This window comes from Solanum dulcamara, chromosome 9 (assembly GCF_947179165.1).
Source record: "Solanum dulcamara chromosome 9, daSolDulc1.2, whole genome shotgun sequence".
In the NCBI taxonomy this organism is placed as follows: domain Eukaryota; kingdom Viridiplantae; phylum Streptophyta; class Magnoliopsida; order Solanales; family Solanaceae; genus Solanum; species Solanum dulcamara.
In genome coordinates this window covers 35,157,484-35,177,376 of record NC_077245.1, presented here as the reverse complement: position 1 = coordinate 35,177,376, position 19,893 = coordinate 35,157,484, and the positions used below count along the sequence as shown (strand labels likewise).

Here is a 19,893-nt window from a genome sequence, read left to right as displayed (position 1 = left end):
CTTGAGATACCAAAAATAAACTTGCTCATCCTAGCTCTTGGATCGGAGACCATGAAGGGAGCATATTTTGACAACTTAGTGAATTTGAGAGCATACTCCCTCACGCTCATACTCCCTTGACGGAGGTTGATGAACTCTTGGATTTTGTCCTCCTTTAGTTCCAATGGGAAGAAGCGGTCTAGGAAGGAATATTTGAACTCTTCCCATCCCGTCGGCCCCATTTCTTCATCCCTCTCAACAACTCATTATTCCTAACACATTCGAGCCACACCTCTGAGTTGATAGGCCAGTAGCTCGGCCTTCTCATTTGGTGGCACACCCATGATAGCCACAATCCAATACATATCATTAATGAACTCCATAGGGTTCTCATCTAGTTTAGAACCATCGAACTCGGGCGGATTCATCCTTTAGAAATCCCAAATTCTAAAGTCTAAATTTTGCATTTGGGGAGGAGGAACACCTTGATGCCCTTGGTTGGATACAACTTGAGCCAACAACATAATGATATTGTGAAACTCGGTATGGGTTACCCCTTTCTCGTGATGTGGGGCATTGGGAACTGGAGGAGCTTGGTCCTCATTGTCAACCCTTGCTCTTGGAGGTGCTCTTCATGAGTCATTATCTATTGAACACGAAATGGGTTGTTAGTTAGAGGAAAGCTTAGGACACTCTAAGACACGATATCAATTTGAAAGAAGTAAAAACCTTCCCAAATGTCCCATAGTCTCTTATTCATAGCTATGGTGCGCTTCACAACCATGAACAAGATCCTATTTGACGGGGTAAGTTGGACTCCAAGGACCATTCAAAATCTTAGGCTCTAATACCAAATTTGTCATGACCCAAGTCTAGGGCCTAGACATGACATGGCGAATGAGGAACCTGAAAGTACCTCAAACAAGGCTCTTAGCATTCTTTTAGCCTTTCAAAGGTAATGAAAATAAATAAACAAGAGTAAATCATAATAGTAAATCTTTAACTTACATATGTCCGACAATACCTCAAACTTTTAGATTTAACGGGACTAAGACAAGTCCCTAGCTCACCCTCAATCATACTAGAAAGAAATGTCATAGTAAGTGTCTAAAGATCTCAACATATCATAAGCTAGAAAGATAAATGAGTTTTCTTCCTCGAACATGGGAACTCAACAAAAGTAGCCTTCAAACGAAATCTCAACTAGCCACATAGAGGAGAACGAGAAGGAGCACCGATCCTTACATGGTGATATCATGTAGGCAAAAGAATATGCATTAGTACTTTTAATGTACTAAGTATGTAGGCATGCATTAAAAAGTAAAATATTTAGGATATTTATAAGGTAAAGTACATTAATGAGTATATGCATGAGTAATCAAGTAGATATCATTTAAATCATACATATGCGGATATATACATGCACGTGTAATCATGTAAATAGCATTTGAAAAGTTTTTTTGTGGGAAGTTGACTATAACCGACATTAAGACCATGTGAGTTATTATATGGAATCCAACATAATTTCCTACATTGGCCGGAGAGTCTACTTTCCTAAGGTAGAACTCCGTCAATTTGATATTCACTCTTTAACTTTAACTTTAAGGGCTTTCGTGGATCCATTAACCTAATCCTACAAGGGATCCTATGTTGGCACATAGTTAATGAGACAAGGGGTTGCTACTAGGATTCTCTTATCGAATCTCACCTCAATGCCCATTCGGTGCTAAGTCAATCCCACAGAATAGTTTAAAACTTCAAAATATTTATAGCATATAGCTTGAGAATTCAAAATATCATATTTGGTGGAATAGCTCATAAAATATTTGGTGATTCAAATATGCAAGAATTGTCCTTATTGCATAAAGAATTCATCATTCATAGCATTTCATCATTCTTTTATTTCATAAGACTCCCTTTTGATTATAGACATTGCTTTCATAAATATTCATTTGGAGTCAAAGCTTTCAAGTCAAACTTTATTGAAAATATAATAAAACTAGGTGAGTTCAAATCACTTCAACTTTCAAACATGCATGTAAATGAATATGCATAAATACTTTGAAATACATTAATTAAAAATCATGTTTTAAACAACTCACCATGAATTTCAAGAACCTTTAAAAAGCTAAATAGAGAAAATACTTGTAAACCATCAATCCATACATATGAAATCATTTTGCATTAAAATAGACTAATAATCATTAGTTTAACCATAACTCATGCTATTAAGTAGAAATAAGAATTACCCATAAGAAAATCTTACTTGAAATCAAGAGATTTAGTTAAAAGAGTTTTAGACTACATGGGTCGAAGAACCCATGGATAAACATCCATATAACTTAGAGTAAGCTTAAGAAAAATAAACATAATTTATCATATAATCAAAATACTTTAGGCATGAGAATGGAAGAAATACTCTCACTGAAGAATTACATACCTAGAATCCGAAGCTTACTCAGAATCGAAGGACTTAATGAACACTCTTGAATCCTAGCATTTTCTCCTGTTGGAGTGTTTTGTGTACTACCTAGAGTATATGAATCACTGGAATAGTATTTCTACACTACTAAGAACTAAAACTATATTTGAAGAATGAGTAAAGAAGTGTATAGAGAAAAGGGACCTAACAATAATTAAAATAATTGTAAAGAAAAATCTGAAAATTTAATGTAGGATTGTGTTGTCATGAGTGAGTTAAATGGAGGACAATTGATGTCGTGGATGATGTCAAATGGATCTAGATCTTATATGGTTGGTGAGATGAATCTTCTTTTTATGGAATACCCTTTTTTGGAGCTATGTTTGAATAAGATAACTTCTTAATTAGGATTTGATGTCTCATATAAATTGTATCTCTAGAAGTCTTCTTTCATGTTGTTCAAGTGTCAACTGATTTGGAGCATCCTACAATGAGATATGAATTTTCTTTTACAAATACTCCATTTCGTCACAGCACCAGATCTTGCAAAGATTAATTTATTTGACATACTTAGCCTTTGAAGCTTTCGTTATGGTCTCACAAAAGTTGTAGGTAATGATGTTGGAGTTATTCAAAAATTTGAATCACCTAATTTAGACCATCCTATGAAAAGTTATGCCTAAAATACAGAAGCAGTATCATTTTTATCGAGAATTAAAACACCATATAAAACATTTTTTAGGGGGTGTTACACGTAACTCTCTTTTGCAATTTATTGACTTCATGACCCTTAAAGTAGGGAGAGATTGAACAGTTAATTAACTGCTTCCTCTTCCTTTTCCAAAAAGGAGTTGGAGTTGAACAATAAATGTTCCACTTTTATTTCAAAAACAGATTTATCCTTTCACGGGTCGGATAAGATTGGATCGGGTTGATTCACATGGACGATCCACGATCCCAAAATTGTTACAATACTAATTAGTGCTTTTGACTTTTTTTGTCCAAAAGATAATGTTTATACTTTTATTAAAAATTTGATACATGAATTCAAAAAAAAATATTAAAATATCATGATTCTTAAAAAAATTAAAAAAAGTTTATAATAATAGGATATAATAGGTATTTTAAAATTTTAATAGAATAAATGAGGGAGTTTAATTATTGATCAAAGTTAAGAGAGAGTTCTTTAAAACAAAGTTGGGGGGAATGGGAGGGGGGTGAGGAGAGACCGATTTTCAACCCCAAGTTTATGGAAAAATTACTAGGAAAAATACTTTTTAATAAATAATTACTGATTTTAGCGATACTTTTTATTTATTATCATATATAACAATATATAGCAATGTTATGATATATCTGTCATGTATTAAAAGTGAATTATGCATGCAATATAAATGTATAATAAGTGTTTTAAAATATATTATACTTGTTTGGTAAGAAATTGACATAATGTATTATAAGTGTATTAAAGTATGTGAAAAATTATATTATCCATGAATAAAACTTGTATTATATGAGTTTTATAAATTATTCTCGCTAATATGTATTAAAATTGTATTATAACTGTATTATAAGTGTTCAGTAGAAAAAAATATTATTACTATACATGATAAATATTTTTTTAATGTAGTATAAATTTCCCTTTGTTTATGGGGTATACAAAGTTATAAAAATGAACTAGGAGAATTAATTTACATAAATTAAATTGAATCGGACTATATCGCCTAATGTATGTCCCCTCGTGTTTGCCCCTTGGAAGAAGTAACACGTTTTATGACTCTGGTCCATTAATTAATTCATGACGCCACGGATGATGTTTTTTCCCTACTTGAATTTACACCATTGACTCACAAATAAGAACAACTCTAAAAGATAACAAGCTACTATATAATTTCCATCATCTCCACATGCGCTTTTGATTTTCTTTTTTTTCCCTCTTTCTAATAATTTGCCCCCTTAAATGGATCAAAAGCTAGTCCATATTGCTTCAACTTGCATATGCCTATTTTAATTTGACCATTGACCTCAGTGCATATTCTTTGTCCACACCTCAGTGCATATTCTTTGTCCACACTCTCCACATGCAATGGCCTTTGACTTGCACAATCTTCAACCTATAAATAACCTACACTACTTTTTGTCAAACATAACCATTATATTATCAATTAGGAAGAAAGATGAGCAGGTCAGATGAAGGTGCAAAATACAGAGGGATTCGGCGACGAAAATGGGGGAAATGGGTGTCGGAAATTCGAGTTCCAGGTAGCAGTGAACGCCTTTGGCTAGGCACTTACACTACCCCTGAAGCTGCAGCTGTAGCACATGACATAGCCTATTATTGTCTCCGCCCGGAATCATCATCCTTAGATAAATTAAACTTTCCTTCCATGTTACCGCCTAATGCTCAACGTGGAATGTCACCAACATCTGCTCAAAAGATGGCCTCTGATTCTGGAATGGCTATTGATGCACAATTTCTTACAATAGCAAGACCAGGTCAGCAACATCAAAGTGTTGACAACTATGGGCAAAATCAAGCTCTCAACATTTCTGTTGAAGATTATCTATATATGTGAACCACATCCTAGGAATGCACAACTTTACTCCTTTTCGTTGACACAAAGAGTGAATATTTAATACCGAATACCTAAAGTAAAAGAAGAAAGGCATATATATCCCCCGTCGGGAGAACCTTTTTTTCTTGTACATGTACTGATGTACATCTACCAAAGTTTGGTTGGTTTTCATGAATTTTGATGATCTTGACTCTTGACCTTGAGTAATTGGTTTAAACTCTTTTTGGATTTGCGTCCATCACTACTTTGAGGGGCCTCAGTCAATTTCCAAAGCAATGGATTGAGCTCTGACAGAAAACTTTATTACACAACCAGTAGTACACGCATATGTTAATAAATTAATTTCAAATGAGCTAAAACTTAGAGAATCGAGCTCGATAGACATCAAAAGAGTACTTTCTAATGGTAAAGGGCTTTTAATCTAAGAAAAGAAAAGGACATTATATTGCTCACTATCTCATATCATATGCATACTGATTTATGATCTTTTGTGCTCTACAAAATTGTCTATAATTCTTGAAAGTTGTCTCTTCAGGATAACAATGTCTACTCAATTGGTAGAAACAGCATTCTTGTAAACTTACTTCCCCAACTAAGTAGGATATCCCCCTTATATAACATGTCCATAATATCATTCTTTTCATGCGATAGAAGAAATTCAATATTATATATACATGAATGCAGAGGCAAATTCCACTAAAAATTCTTTAACATTTAATGAACTTCTTAAAATATCAAACTTTTAATACAAATATATTGTCAAGGCAAAAGCTATTGGATTCATGTAAACCTATAACCATTGCAATAGATCCTTCCTTACACGGATAAGTCTCCTTGAACCCCCAATCTCTGCCCCTGTCCGGAAGTGCTTATTTAATCTTGACTAGGCAACAATCAAAATTACATCAGCTATCAAGCTGCCCTTGATGTGCTCTGCTTCATCTAAAGGAGAAAAAGTAGTAGTAAAAGCAGTAATAAAGAACACAAAAACCAAGTTCATTCAGCTCGAGAATAGAAAATATCATCTTACAATGGTCTTTACAGAATCTTAAAAGAAACCTTGAACATATCAATGGAAAATCTGAGTAATGACTCAAATCTTAGTGTTGTCTTCATTCCAATTTCAGCAGCTCTTGCATCATGATAGGCCCTCCAAGTATCTGAGGAGAGGATGCAGACGAGGAGGAGGAGGATGGAGATGGGGATGGGGATGGGGATGACTCCAGAAGAGGCCTTCCAGTTCCAATAAAGGAAGTTCTCCTAGCACCTTGATGCGCAAATAGCACATGAAATGTCCATTGGAGGACATTTAGCGCGAAAACTCTATAGAGAAGGAAAATGTCATACCAACCCGGATATTTCACGTACGGATCTCCACGACATGTCCCCCGCACAATCAACTTGGCAAACTCCTCCATGAACTTCCGGATGCATGAACCTTAACCCAGAAGCCATAAACAAACATTGTTAAGTGATTGGACATATCATATTACTGTTGGAAAATTATATGTATAGCGGAAGCATACAGAATCATACTGCTTACATGAATAATAAACAATATATACGTTTATGCTAAAACACATATGATCATACTAGAACACATAAACTTGCTGAAATTTAATTCGATAAATACTTCTTAAAGCGTGAGCAGATAGATATCTTCAAGCGAATCCACAAGTTAGAGTGCAGTCTGCGGTCTTCTACAATGATCCCAAGTGGAGCGAACTCTCTCAACACTTGGGTAGGCAAGTATCTTATAGAAAATCCAACTCTCTCCTAAGTTAGGAGAACCCTATTTATAGGGACCTTTTCCCAATCCAAAAATGGAGAAGAAAATAAGATTCTGAGTTCTAATTAAATATGGACATTGTAGGGACCACAGAATTAACTGAGGCTCCCTATTATGGAAATAATTCAAATAATTAATTTGATATTATTCTTACCATAATAAATTATAAATCATTTCACTAGAAAATCGTAATTGCACTCCTTCATTTATATTTCAAAATTTCCCATTAAACACTTACGTAATTTTTCATGTTAAAATTACAGATATTAATCAATAAATTAAATTACTGACGAATTTAATTTAAAGATTAATTTTCTTTAAAGCGCTGCTTAACTTATTTTATGTGTCGCATTCATAAATCCACTTGCATGGTTTGACACTATGAAAATTTATAAGCTTCTCAAAAAGGCATATCATCATTCTCTATATCGAGACATGGATATATAGGCATATTGACCCATCTCAGAATCTCACCTTTTAATAAATCAAAACGATAATTGATATACACAGATCATAATAGTTATATCAAGATTGAAAATATAAGTATATTTAACAGTTTAGAGAATATGTTTTTGTCAGTCAGTCTAAAACAACTATCTCTACTCAGTCTCGTTCAATACATATAAAATGCACTAGCACAAGAGGTTGGAACTATACTGTTTCTATAATCAAGATAAATTACATATAATCTTGTGCTACAATCATACCGATGTCTTGTCCAATTTCTATCTTAGATTGTGAACAAAAAACTTTATACTTATAAAAACCGATGATTTAATCATTTGTGTATAAGCTAAAACTCTATACATTAAATCATCTACTATATAAGTAAATGGACACATAAACGAATATATGATCGATTAAAACTTTTATTAAAATTGAATAAACAATTGTTCTATAATAAATACTATATCTAAACTCATGGTTAATAGTAGATATTCCATGATTAATAATATATATCCCAACAATCTCTCCCTTAGACTTTTAACCATCACAGTTATTATAATATACTGTATCTAAATGCATGGTTAACAGTATATAACCTAAGAATCTCCCACTTAGATGTTTAATCTTGAAAATTATTAGAATACTATGTCTAAATCCATGATTAATAATATATACCCTAACAATTACTAGAAGTTATCAGAAAAGGTAGTAATACATATTCAAATAAACTGAAATTGAGATCCTAAGCAAAATATATATTAATAATTTCACATCTTGGAACAATCAAACTCTGCAAAGAATTAACTCCTAACTATAAAATGGACACCTCTATGTAGCTCATTCCAATAACCTTGTATCAGTTACTAGTTACAGAAATTAAAAATAGTAAAAGGTAACAGCTACTTTGAAATGGAAAACATGTGTTTATGCCTGAAAACATCTATGTCGTGTGTTCCATCCTGCTTGGAAAAGAAATGCATGTAAACTTTACACATTGAAACAGCTGCGACGTGTGTTTCATGCTGCTTAGGAAAAAAAATTTCCCTATAATTCCAATCAATTGATTCATTGAGCAACTCTTGGGTAAACTATTAAAATAATAAGAATTGTATTGTCTAACTTCATTCAAAAATGGAAGAATGAATGTTTTGTGCCTAAACAAATTCAGACGTGTTCTTCTATGCTGCTTTGAAAAGGAAAGCATGGAAGTTTGCAATGAGAACAGTCTTACTTCCCTTTCCTCCTTCCATTGCATATCTGCACCTTCCTCCATCATGAATTTTCCCCTGGTTATTTCAGGCCCTATCCATCCGTGTGTCGCTATCGTGATCCCAACGCCTTCCTTCATCTCTTACCTCGGGATCTCGTAAAAGTTTATAACTGCGGCTTTTGCTGCCTGTTCAAACAAAAAAGGAAAAAGAAAGCTACTGAAAAAAGACATACGGCCAGAATTTTTCATTCTTAAGGTGGACTATGAACACTGACAAAAGGAGGTCTCAAGAATGTTAATTCAGAAAGCAGAACAAATGCAGATTAAAGGTCTATATGGTGTTCAACTTAGTGAGTATAAGCACATTCTTGGGAAGGGTAACCAGGTCTTCACTGATGCATTCACGATGACTCGGCCTCTGCTTTGCCGCAGATAAGGTAGAGCTACGTAGGTAGGATACACATTACCCCAGAAATTTATATCCTAAAATGCGGAAAACTTCAGACTTTAAAATCATAGTTCAACTTCGAATTTAAGGGGTGTATAATGACGATGAAAAGAATGTTGTATTTACATGCTCTTGCATACAAGTGAAATAGAATTGTAATGATTATGTCACGATCCAAGCTAGGCCCTTGGCGTGACACGGCGATCGAAATACCGAATGACTCCAACCAAGCCTCTTACCATATCATACATAAGCATTCATAAGGTAATTAAAGCAATAAAGATAAATCTTGAAAGAGGAAGTAAAGTCTCAATAGGAATATCTCAATAAAGGACAAACAACATCAAATGATGCGACAACATAGATTCCTTGAACATCTAACATGCCTCTACTAATATTGATGGGGGCGTAAGACAAGCTCCTAGCTCACCCATGATAATGAAAATAAAGTGTCTTGTCCTCTAAGCATGAGGACTCACCACAAGAACAACTGTACTAAGATCTAGCCATGAACGAGAGGATGAGCGTAATCGTCGGACCCTACATTATGATACAATGTAGGCAAGACAATGCGTTAGTACATGGAATGCACTAAGTATAAGAGAAGTATACATAAACAATAAACATATGACATAATCAATATGAATCATGGGATGCAAGACCAATATATTAAAACATGAGTAAAACTATGAAAACATTAAAACACTAAACTCATTGGTCAATGCATGTAAACATCATCATCATGATAACTTTATAACTTTTCTTTTAACTGGTGTGGGATAGGACCTTTAACCGACATATAAGACCATGCGAGCTATTACATAAAATCTGATGAACCCCACATCTAAAGGGAAAGGATACCTTGCCAGGGTAGACTTCTTGATAATACTTTCTCATTAACTTTGTACTACATTTAGATCCACTAGCTTCACCATATTGGCATCTTTGAACCTATGCGGGCAACGTAGTTAGGCACTAACAGTTCCTGCTAGGATTCTCATGGGTAGCTACAATGGCACACCAGACCGAACTCCACCTTAAAGTCCTCTCAGTGTTAAGTCTTTATCCAAATGGAATTTCAAGAAAACATAGTCATTAACATCATTAGGAAAGATAATAATAGATATTAATCCATCTTTATAAAGATAACATAAGAATAGCTCGTCTATCAACTTTATCAAGAATGTGTAAGGAAATTCCATCACAACCATTAACTTTTTTAACATGATTGTGCAAGAACTGTCCTTATTGCACTATAACTTCTTTGCTTATAGCATCATTGAAACATCATTCATAACTTTCTCGCTTAAAGCATCTTTGAACATCATTCATAAAGCTTTTATTGAAATAACTTGAAAATCATGATCATAACTCATAAATCATACTTGAAACAAGCATATAACAGAGGTATTTGAATTTCACCTTGAAATCATGCAACGTAATGTGAATTATGCATAATTAAGCTAATAGCATTGAACTATATTATAATTAAGAAGACCCAATTCAAATCATGAAATTAGGGCTTGTAGAAAAAGAATTCATAAGAGATTTGAAAAGAAATCTTTGGGATTCCATGAGTGAAAGGGCCCAAGGATGAATTCCCACATACCTTTATCATTAGAAGCCCTAAATTGCAGAGAATTGAAGCTTGACTTTGAAGAAATCTGTAACACCCCTAAAATTTTTTACTAAGATTCAGACCATTCTTCGTGTACGTGTAGGATCGTACTCGACGATTTTAAAGTGTATGCATGAGTTAGGATCAATTCCTAAGAAATTGGAGAGTGTTGGATGTGATTTAGGGTCATAAGGGATCCGTAAAACCAAGCCAAGTCCAAAGAACTCGTCTTGGCTAAGTTTCTGAATGAGTTTGTATAAGGGTCGACTTCCAATGACCTTATCTTTTTGAATATAACGAATTGGGTGGCCCATGACCTATTAAATTAAAGGTCTTTGAGTCTTCTTTCCAATGCCACCAAGGTTGTATTTTTTGGAATTCGGAGTCAAACGTTATGACTATCTTACGACGGACTAGTGCTGCAAGAATTTCAGGTCTGGACTATAACTGCGGAAAACCTGGGCTTGGCGCCGCAGTGGCGCAACGCACCACTATAGCGCCAGAAACAAGCCTCAGTAGTTTGTTCCTTGACGCGACACGCCACTATTAGGTGTGCAGGATTTTTAAGCCAATTTTCCAGAACTCAGAAAATTTAGGCTTGGCGATGCAAGGGCGCGACGCGACACTATAGCGCCAGAAACAAGCCTCGGTAGATTGGTCCTTGGCGCAACACGCCACTATTAGGTTGCAGGGTTTTAAGCCTATTGGCACTGCAGTGGCGCGACGCGCCACTATAGCACCAGGTGGGTTTTAACCCATTTTTCCAGATTTTTTAGGAAGGGCAAATTGGACTTTTTCCCTAATTATATATACACTGACTTGGTCACGTTTTAGACCATTTATTTTCAGCCCATTGCCTCTCCAAAAAAGCCCTAATCCTCATCCTCTCTTCCTCAATCCATCTCCAACAAGAATTGCCTTCAAACATTTCAAAGATTCAAGCCTTTCATTGAAGACCTAATATCAAGGTTCCTTCAAAGTCTTCACCAAGGTATGTAAGGATACTCAAAGCATGGGTTGAGTCCACCCATGTGCCCTACATCTTCTTTGGGATTGAATGTTCATAAGAATGGAGTTTATTGATAGATTTGTGTCCAAATGGGTCTTTCTTTCAACTATTAACTAAATTTTTATTATGTTGATGTTGTTAAGTTAAGAAAGTGATGTGCTACATGTTGGTATGAGTTGATTGATATGAGTTGTTAAACAAGTTTTGCTAATTTTCTTAACTATGTTGTTTACCTTAAATTATTGATTTAGAACCTTGGAGTCTTGATGAGTCCCGGAAAGATTTGCTAAATGAATAGAGGAATGATTGGATAGGATTGTATGTTGTTATAAATGCATATTTAAACTACACTTGAAAGATACGATTGGGATTGATCAGATAGTATGATTGGAAGAGGTTTGATTGTGATAGAATTGATGATTCGACAAGGTTCCAAATGAGACTTGTTGATATGATTAGATTGAGTTGATTGGATGGAGTTTTATAAGCATTGAGTCTTGGGAGGAGTATCGAGCACCGAATTGGGTAAGAGTAAGTAATAACTTGAATCCAATAACTACATCGCCAAACATAGGAGGAGATTGAACCGTTAAGTCAGATGCTTCCCAAATTATTGTCCTGACATGATAGGACTTGGTTGGATATGGATCCATGATTGGTTGATTCGTTCATACCCTGAAAAGGTATGAACGGACGTGGCAACAACATCGGCTTATTCTACTATCATTGGCTCATAAGTGATGGTTGTCGGATAAGAGAAACTCTCATATTGGTCTTGATAGTACTCTGAGTCGGATTGGGTTGAATTGTATGTGATTGGTCCCATCTAAACCATATTCTTGTTTAGACTTAGGACACTTGATCGAGTTGTTCTTTCTCTTGAGTTGAGATTTCGAGTTGATTTGATACTTCCTTGATGTTTGTTTCATTTGGCCATTTTACATACTCGTACATTCCATGTACTAACATCATTTGGCCTGCATCATTTCATGATGCAGAGACAGGTACTAGAGATCATCAACTGACGCACAGTTGAAGATCTATTCACTTCCAACTAGTTGGTGAGTCCTCCCAGTTTCTGGAGGATATTGAGATTACATTTATAGCTTTTATTTGTTTCCCTTATTTTGATTTTTGGTAGCCATGGACTTGTCATTGTCACCTCCTGGATTATTGATAGAGGCTTCATAGACTAGAATGTGAAAATGTTAAATTATTTGTCTTGACTAGTTTTATTCTAGCTAGTTATTGATTGGGTAATTGTTTGGACTTTGGCCCTAAATTATGAACAGTATCCTTATGATTGAATCTTCCGCTGATAGAATGTTAATGAATGAAAGTGTGACTGGACTAGGTAGTTCCCTTGAAGGTCAGAAATGGCTTTCGAGTGTCGGTCACGTCTAGGGTACCCTTCCGGAGCGTGACAAACATGATATTAGAGCACAGAGTTCAAGAGTCCTAGAGAGTCTATGAAGTTGTGTCTAGTAGAGTCTTACTTATGGGTGTGTTGTGCACCACACTTATAATCAGGAGGCTATAAGACATTAAGAATTGTTTCCCTTCTTTCATACTCTAAACTCGTGCAATAGAGTTAAACTCTATAAGACTTCCTTTCTAATTCGTGCGTTTATACGTTGCAGACAATGCCTCCTAAACTTACTGTCAGCCAGAAAAATGTCGATAACATAGAGATTCCACAGTCAGAAATGCGCCCATCAAGGACTAGGGGCCGACCTGCAAGGTATGCTGAGGCACCGCAAGTGTCTACTACTCCGCCTGCACCAACTTCGGAGGCAGAATTTTGAGGAGCGATTTCTATGCTCACTTAATTAGTGGCTGCCCGCAATGGTAACTAGAGTTTGCCAACTCTTAGCTCTAGTTCCCAAGAGTCGTCTGCTTCCACAAGAATTAGAGACTTTCTGAGAATGAATCCGTTGGCGTTCACGGGTTTTAAGGTTGATGAAGACCCCTAGAATTTCATTGATGAGATGTGGAAGATCCTGAAAGCGATGCATGCTATGGAGATCGAGAGGGTTGATTTGGTGTTTTATCAGCTCAAAAATGTGGCAAACATATGGTATAACCAGTGGGAACAAAGTAGAGGTGAAGATGCTAAGCCTGTTATTTGGGATGAATTTGATGGAGCCTTTCTTGGTCACTTCTTTCCTAGAGAATTGAGGAAAGCAAAAGTGGAAGAGTTTGTGAATTTGAAACAAGAGGGTATGACCGTTAAAGAGTACAGTCTAAAGTTCATCCAGCTGTCCATATATGCTCCAGAGATGATCCCAGATATGAGGTCGAAGATTAGAAAATTTGTCTCCGGATTGGGAAGACATGTGAAGAAGGAGTGCAAAGTGGCATTGTTGATCTCCTACATGGATATTTCAAGATTAATGGTGTATGCTCAATAGGTGGAGGATGAGAAGAGGAAAGACAAGGAGCAGCATCTGAGCAAGAAGTCAAAATCAGCTGGACCTGAGAATGAACAGAGGCAGAATAAGGGCAACAGGTCCTTCTTCCAGAAGAGGTCTTCCAACTATGCCTCATCCACCGCAAGTGCACCTATGCCGCATAACAGGTATGATCGACAGGGACAGAGTCACCAGAATTTCAGATCCTAGGGTTCTCAATCCTAGGCTAGCATGGGTTAAGGTTCGAAAGAGAAGCCACCATGCGGCAAGTGCGGTAAGCTCCACTTGGGAGAGTACAGAGAAGGAAATAAGGGTTGTTATAAATGTGGCCAGGTGGGCCATTTTCAGTGGGAGTGTCCAACATAGGGCAATAGATCCCAATATTCTACCACCGCACCACCAGCTAGAGGTTATTAGAGGGGCACTACTTCAGGTATGAGCAGAGGTACAAACCGTCTATATGCCATGGATAATCGCCAAGATCAGGAGAACTCCCCGAACATCGTGATGGGTATGATTCGAGTATCTTCTATTGACTGTTATGTTTTGATGGATCCGGGTGCCACACTATCTTTTGTGACTACTTACGTGGCTAGTAAATTCAATAAAATTCCTGAATGTCTTCTTGAGCCTTTCAGTATAGCTATTCCTGTCGTTGATTCTGTCTTAGCTGAGAGAGTCTATAGAGATTGTACTGTGTCAATCCATCACAGAGATACCTTGGCTGACTTAGTTGAGTTGGACATGGTTGATTTTGATGTGATCATTCGCATGGACTGACTTTATGTCTGTTATGCCTCTATTGATTATAGGACTCAGATTGTCAAGTTCAAATTCCCGAATGAGGTGGTCATAGAGTGGAAGGATAGTCCTGTCGTGCCTAAGGGTAAGTTTATTTCCTACCTTAGGGCCAGGAAACTAATCTCAAAAGGGTGTATTTATCACATCATCCGAGTGAAAGATGACAGTGTTGAGTCTCCATCCCTTAAATCGGTTTCGATTGTCAATGAGTTCCCTGAAGTCTTTCTTGAAGATCTGCCCGAAGTCCCTCCTGATAGGGAGATCGATTTTGGGATCGATATCCTTCCTGATACCCGGCCTATCTCTATCCCTCCATATAGAATGGCTCCGGCTGAGTTGAAAGAGTTGAAAGAACAGTTGAAGGACTTGTTAGATAAGGGATTCATTAGGCCGAGTGTCTCACCATGGGGTGCTCTTATCCTATTCGTGCGAAAGAAATATGGATCCCTTAGAATGTGTATTGATTACAGGCAACTAAACAAGGTCACCATAAAGAATAAATACCCTCTCCCCAGAATAGATGGTTTATTTGACCAGCTTCAGGGTGCCACTTATTTCTCGAAGATAGACCTAAGATCAGGTTACCATCAGTTGAAGGTGAGGGAGTGTGACATCCCAAAGACAGCTTTTCGGACCCGTTATGGCCATTTTGAGTTCTTGGTCATGTCCTTTGGATTGACCAATGCCCCTGCAACTTTTATGGATCTCATGAATCGAGTTTTTAAGCCATATCTTGATATGTTTATGATTGTATTCATTGATGATATTTTGGTTTACTCCAAGAATGAGAAGGAGCACGCCTATCATCTTAGAGTTGTCTTGCAAACTTTGAAAGACCAGGTATTATATGCAAAGTTCTCCAAATATGAATTTTGGCTGGCATCAATGGCTTTTCTAGGCCACATCATATCTAGAGATGGTATTCAGGTTGATGCTCAAAAGATTGAGGCAGTGAAAAATTAGCCCAGACCCACATCCCCGACAGATATAAGAAGCTTCTTGGGTTTGGTTGGCTATTATCGAAGGTTTGTAGAGGGATTCTCATCCATATCATCACTATTGACCAAGTTGACCCAAAAAAAGGCTAAGTTCCAATGGTCCGATGCTTGCGAGGAGAGTTTCCAGAAATTGAAGACCAAACTGACCACTGCTCCTGTTCTAACTTTGCCCGATGGAATAGAGGATTTTTTGATCTATTGTGATGCGTCTAGAGTTGGTTTGGGCTATGTGTTGATGCATAGGGGAAAAGTGATAGCCTATGCTTCAAGACAACTTAAGATTCATGAGAGAAATTACCCAACTTATGACCTTGAGCTGGCAGTTGTGGTATTTGCTCTTAAAATTTGGTGCCACTACTTGTATGGAGTGCACGTTGATGTGTTCACCGATCATAAGAGTTTACAATACGTCTTCAGCCAGAAGGAACTCAACCTGAGACAAAAAAGATGGCTCAAGCTGCTCAAGGTCTATGATATGAGCATCCTTTACCATCTAGGTAAAGCTAATGTTGTTGCTGATTCTCTTAGCAGGTTGTCTATGGGTAGCACTTCCCATATAGAGGAGAGAAGGAAAGATTTGGCTAAAGAGGTGCATAGATTAACTCGATTAGGAGTTCGTCTTGAAGAGAATAATGAAGGTGGAGTTAATGTTCGGGATGGATCTACATCCTCACTTGTGGCAGAGGTAAAAGAGAAGCAAGACCAAGATCCCGTCCTTCTCCAATTAAAGGAAGTTGTTTACAAACAAAAGGTGATGGTTTTTACTAAAGGGGGAGATTGTGTGTTGAGGTACCAAAATAGATTGTGTATCCCAGATGTTGATGATGTTCGAGAAAAGATTATGGTCGAAGCGCATAGGTCCAGATACTCTATTTGTCCTGGCTCTACAAAGATGTATCATGACTTGAGGAAAGTTTATTGGTGGAGTGGAATGAAGAGAGATATCGCGGAATTTATTTCCAAGTGCCCGAATTGTCAACAGGTTAAAGTTGAGCATCAAAGGCCATGTGGGTTAGCTCAAAACATAGAAATTCCGGAATGGAAGTGGGAGATGATCAATATGGACTTTATTACAGGTTTGCTGAGGTCCCGAAAACAACATGATTTGATTTGGTTGATTGTGGATAGGATGACGAAATCATCTCACTTCTTGGCGGTTAAGACTATTGACACCGCAGAAGATTATACAAAATTATACATCCAGGAGATCATCAAATTGCATGGGGTCCCCTTGTCTATCATCTCAGACAGAGGAGCTCAATTCACTTCCCAATTTTGGAGATCCTTTCAGAAGGGACTGGGTTCAAAGGTAAATCTTAGTACGACCTTTCATCCCCAGACAGATAGCCAAGCGGAGCGCACCATCCAAACATTGGAGGATATGTTGAGGGCATGTGTACTTGACTTCAAAGTAAATTAGGATGATCACTTACCTCTCATAGAGTTTGCATATAATAATAGTTATCATGCAAGCATTCAAATGGCTCCGATTGGGTGGTTTTAGGTTGGTGAAGTTGAGTTGATTGGGCCTGATTTTGTTCACCAAGCTATGGAGAAGGTGAGAGTTATTCAAGATAGGCTAAAGACGGCCTAAAGCCATCAAAAATCTTACACTCATGTTGTTACACCCCGCAATCTTACACTGATATGAGTTGTTAAACAAGTTTTGCTAATTTTCTTAAATATGTTGTTTACCTTAAATTATTGATTTAGAACCTTGGAGTCTTGATGAGTCCCGAAAAGATTTGCTAAATGAATAGAGGAATGATTGGATAGGATTGTATGTTGTTATAAATGCATATTTAAACTACACTTGAAAGATACGATTGGGATTGATCGGATAGTATGATTGGAAGAGGTTTGATTGTGATAGAATTGATGATTCGACAAGGTTCCAAATGAGACTTGTTGATATGATTAGATTGAGTTGATTGGATGGAGTTTTATAAGCATTGAGTCTTAGGAGGAGTATCGAGCACCGAATTGGGTAAGAGTAAGTAATAACTTGAATCCAATAACTACATCGCCAAACATAGGAGGAGATTGAACCGTTAAAGTCAGATGCTTCCCAAATTATTGTCCTGACATGATAGGACTTGGTTGGATATGGATCCATGATTGGTTGATTCGTTCATACCCTGAAAAGGTATGAACGGACGTGGCAACAACATTGGCTTATTATACTATCATTGGCTCATAAGTGATGGTTGTCGGATAAGAGAAACTCTCATATTGGTCTTGATAGTACTCTGAGTCGGATTGGGTTGAATTGTATGTGATTGGTCCCGTCTAAACCATATTCTTGTTTAGACTTAGGACACTTGATCGAGTTGTTCTTTCTCTTGAGTTGAGATTTCGAGTTGATTTGATACTTCCTTGATGTTTGTTTCATTTGGCCATTTTACATATTCGTACATTCCATGTACTAACGTCATTTGGCCTACATCATTTCATGATGTAGAGACAGGTACTAGAGATCATCAACTGACGCACAGTTGAAGATTTATTCACTTCCAGCTAGTTGGTGAGTCCTCCCAGTTTCTGGAGGATATCGATATTACATTTATAGCTTTGATTTGTTTCCCTTATTTTGATTTTTGGTAGCCATGGACTTGTCATTGGCACCTCCTGGATTGTTGATAGAGGCTTCATAGACTAGAGTGTGGAAATGTTAAATTGTTCGTCTTGACTAGTTTTATTCTAGCTAATTACTGATTGGGTAATTGTTTGGCCTTTGACCCTAAATTATGAACAGTATCCTTATGATTGAATCTTCCGCTGATAGAATGTGAATGAATGAAAGTATGACTAGACCATGTGGTTCGCTTGAAGGCCAGAAATAACTTTCGAGTGCCAGCCACGTCTAGGGTACCCTCCCAGGTCGTGAAAAAATCCTTAGAAATCGCTTGATAAAGAAGGAGACTTAGAGAGCACACTTTTAGAGAGAAGATTTTGATTTAGAATGTTAGGGTGAGAATGAGAGGGTTAGGAGGGCTTAGGGTAGTTAATAGGTCAGAATAAACTCCCAAAAACTGCCCACATTCATTAATAAAAACATAGGGAAGAAAGAAAATATCCCCAACCTAACACTACTAAAAACTGCCAAAAAATGATTCAAAAAAGCGACGGACTGCGTCACTTTTTTGGTTAAACTCGACGAAAAAGCGACGCAGTCACTTCCGTCGCTTTTTTGCTCGACGCTTTTGAAGGAGAGACGGACAAGGCCGTAAAAAGAGACGGACTGCGTCGCCCCTAATTTTTTAATTTAAAAAAAATATATAAAAACACGACGGACTCTGTTGTTTTATTTTTTAGAAAAAAAGAAATTATTTAATAAAAAGCGATGGACGTTAAGTCTCCGTCCATCGCTTTGTTTATCTTAAAATTTTGCAGAAGAGCGACGGACAGGGTCCTTTAGTCCGTCGCTTTTCTGGAAAAATATAAAAAAAAAAAACCAGAAAAGCGACGGACTAAAGGACCCTGTCCGTCGCTTTTTTGGAAAAATATAAAAAAAAATAGAAAAGCGGCGAACTAAAGGACCCTGTCCATCGCTTTTCTGCAACACTTTTGACAGCCGAAACTGTAGGTTTTTGCTGCCCACCTGGAATCAAAATTCAATTCAATTGTATTCAATTCAGCCCATTCAAACACAAATAACAACAAACAAAATCCGCAAAATACATAATAACAAACATAATTAAACACTTAAAATGAATAAAATCATAATTTAGAACGATTTAAAGTATTTCAAAGTTAACAAAAAAAACTCAAAATGTTCATAAACTAACATAGAAAATCCTAAGGACTATTTGTTATATATTCATCACTTTTGTCGGAATCATCCGGAGTGGACGCTCTTGAATAACGGGGCGAAGGCTGACGGGCGAGGTTGAGCACTTGTTCTTTAATTTGCTCAACTTGTTCATTTATACTTTTTTGATCCTCGATCCTTCTTTTCTCTGATTCTACCAATGCGCGTGTAAGTTTTGCAATTTGCTGAGACATTGCAGTTATCTAAACCCCGTCAATGGCCTCGACTTGACGCGATGATCCAATACCTTCTAAACTTGATTGGAGTCGTCGTACATTATTCCTAGAGCTCATTCCATATATTCGGCCCTTGTGGCTATCTCCAACCACTTTTTCTGTCCAAATTTGAGTGGACTGTTCAGGCGTTAGCTGAAT

General features: G+C 36.8%; 1 protein-coding gene and 1 pseudogene across 1 annotated transcript; one reads left to right on the top strand and one right to left on the bottom strand.

Annotated features, from left to right (window-relative positions):
* The first annotated feature begins 4,578 nt into the window (after positions 1–4,578).
* LOC129903648 (ethylene-responsive transcription factor ERF020) lies at positions 4,579–4,977 on the top strand. Its single transcript, XM_055979195.1, has one exon. The coding sequence runs from the start codon at positions 4,579–4,581 to the stop codon at positions 4,975–4,977; it is 399 nt and encodes a 132-aa protein (XP_055835170.1).
* A 1,112-nt stretch (positions 4,978–6,089) lies between these two features.
* Positions 6,090–19,893, bottom strand: part of LOC129903647 (11-beta-hydroxysteroid dehydrogenase B-like) — a 71,377-nt pseudogene continuing 57,573 nt past the window's right edge.

Coding starts and splice junctions, on each gene's coding strand:
- LOC129903648 (XM_055979195.1), top strand. CDS start 4,579: ATGAGCAGGTCAGATGAAGGTGCAAAATACAGAGGGATTCGGCGACGA.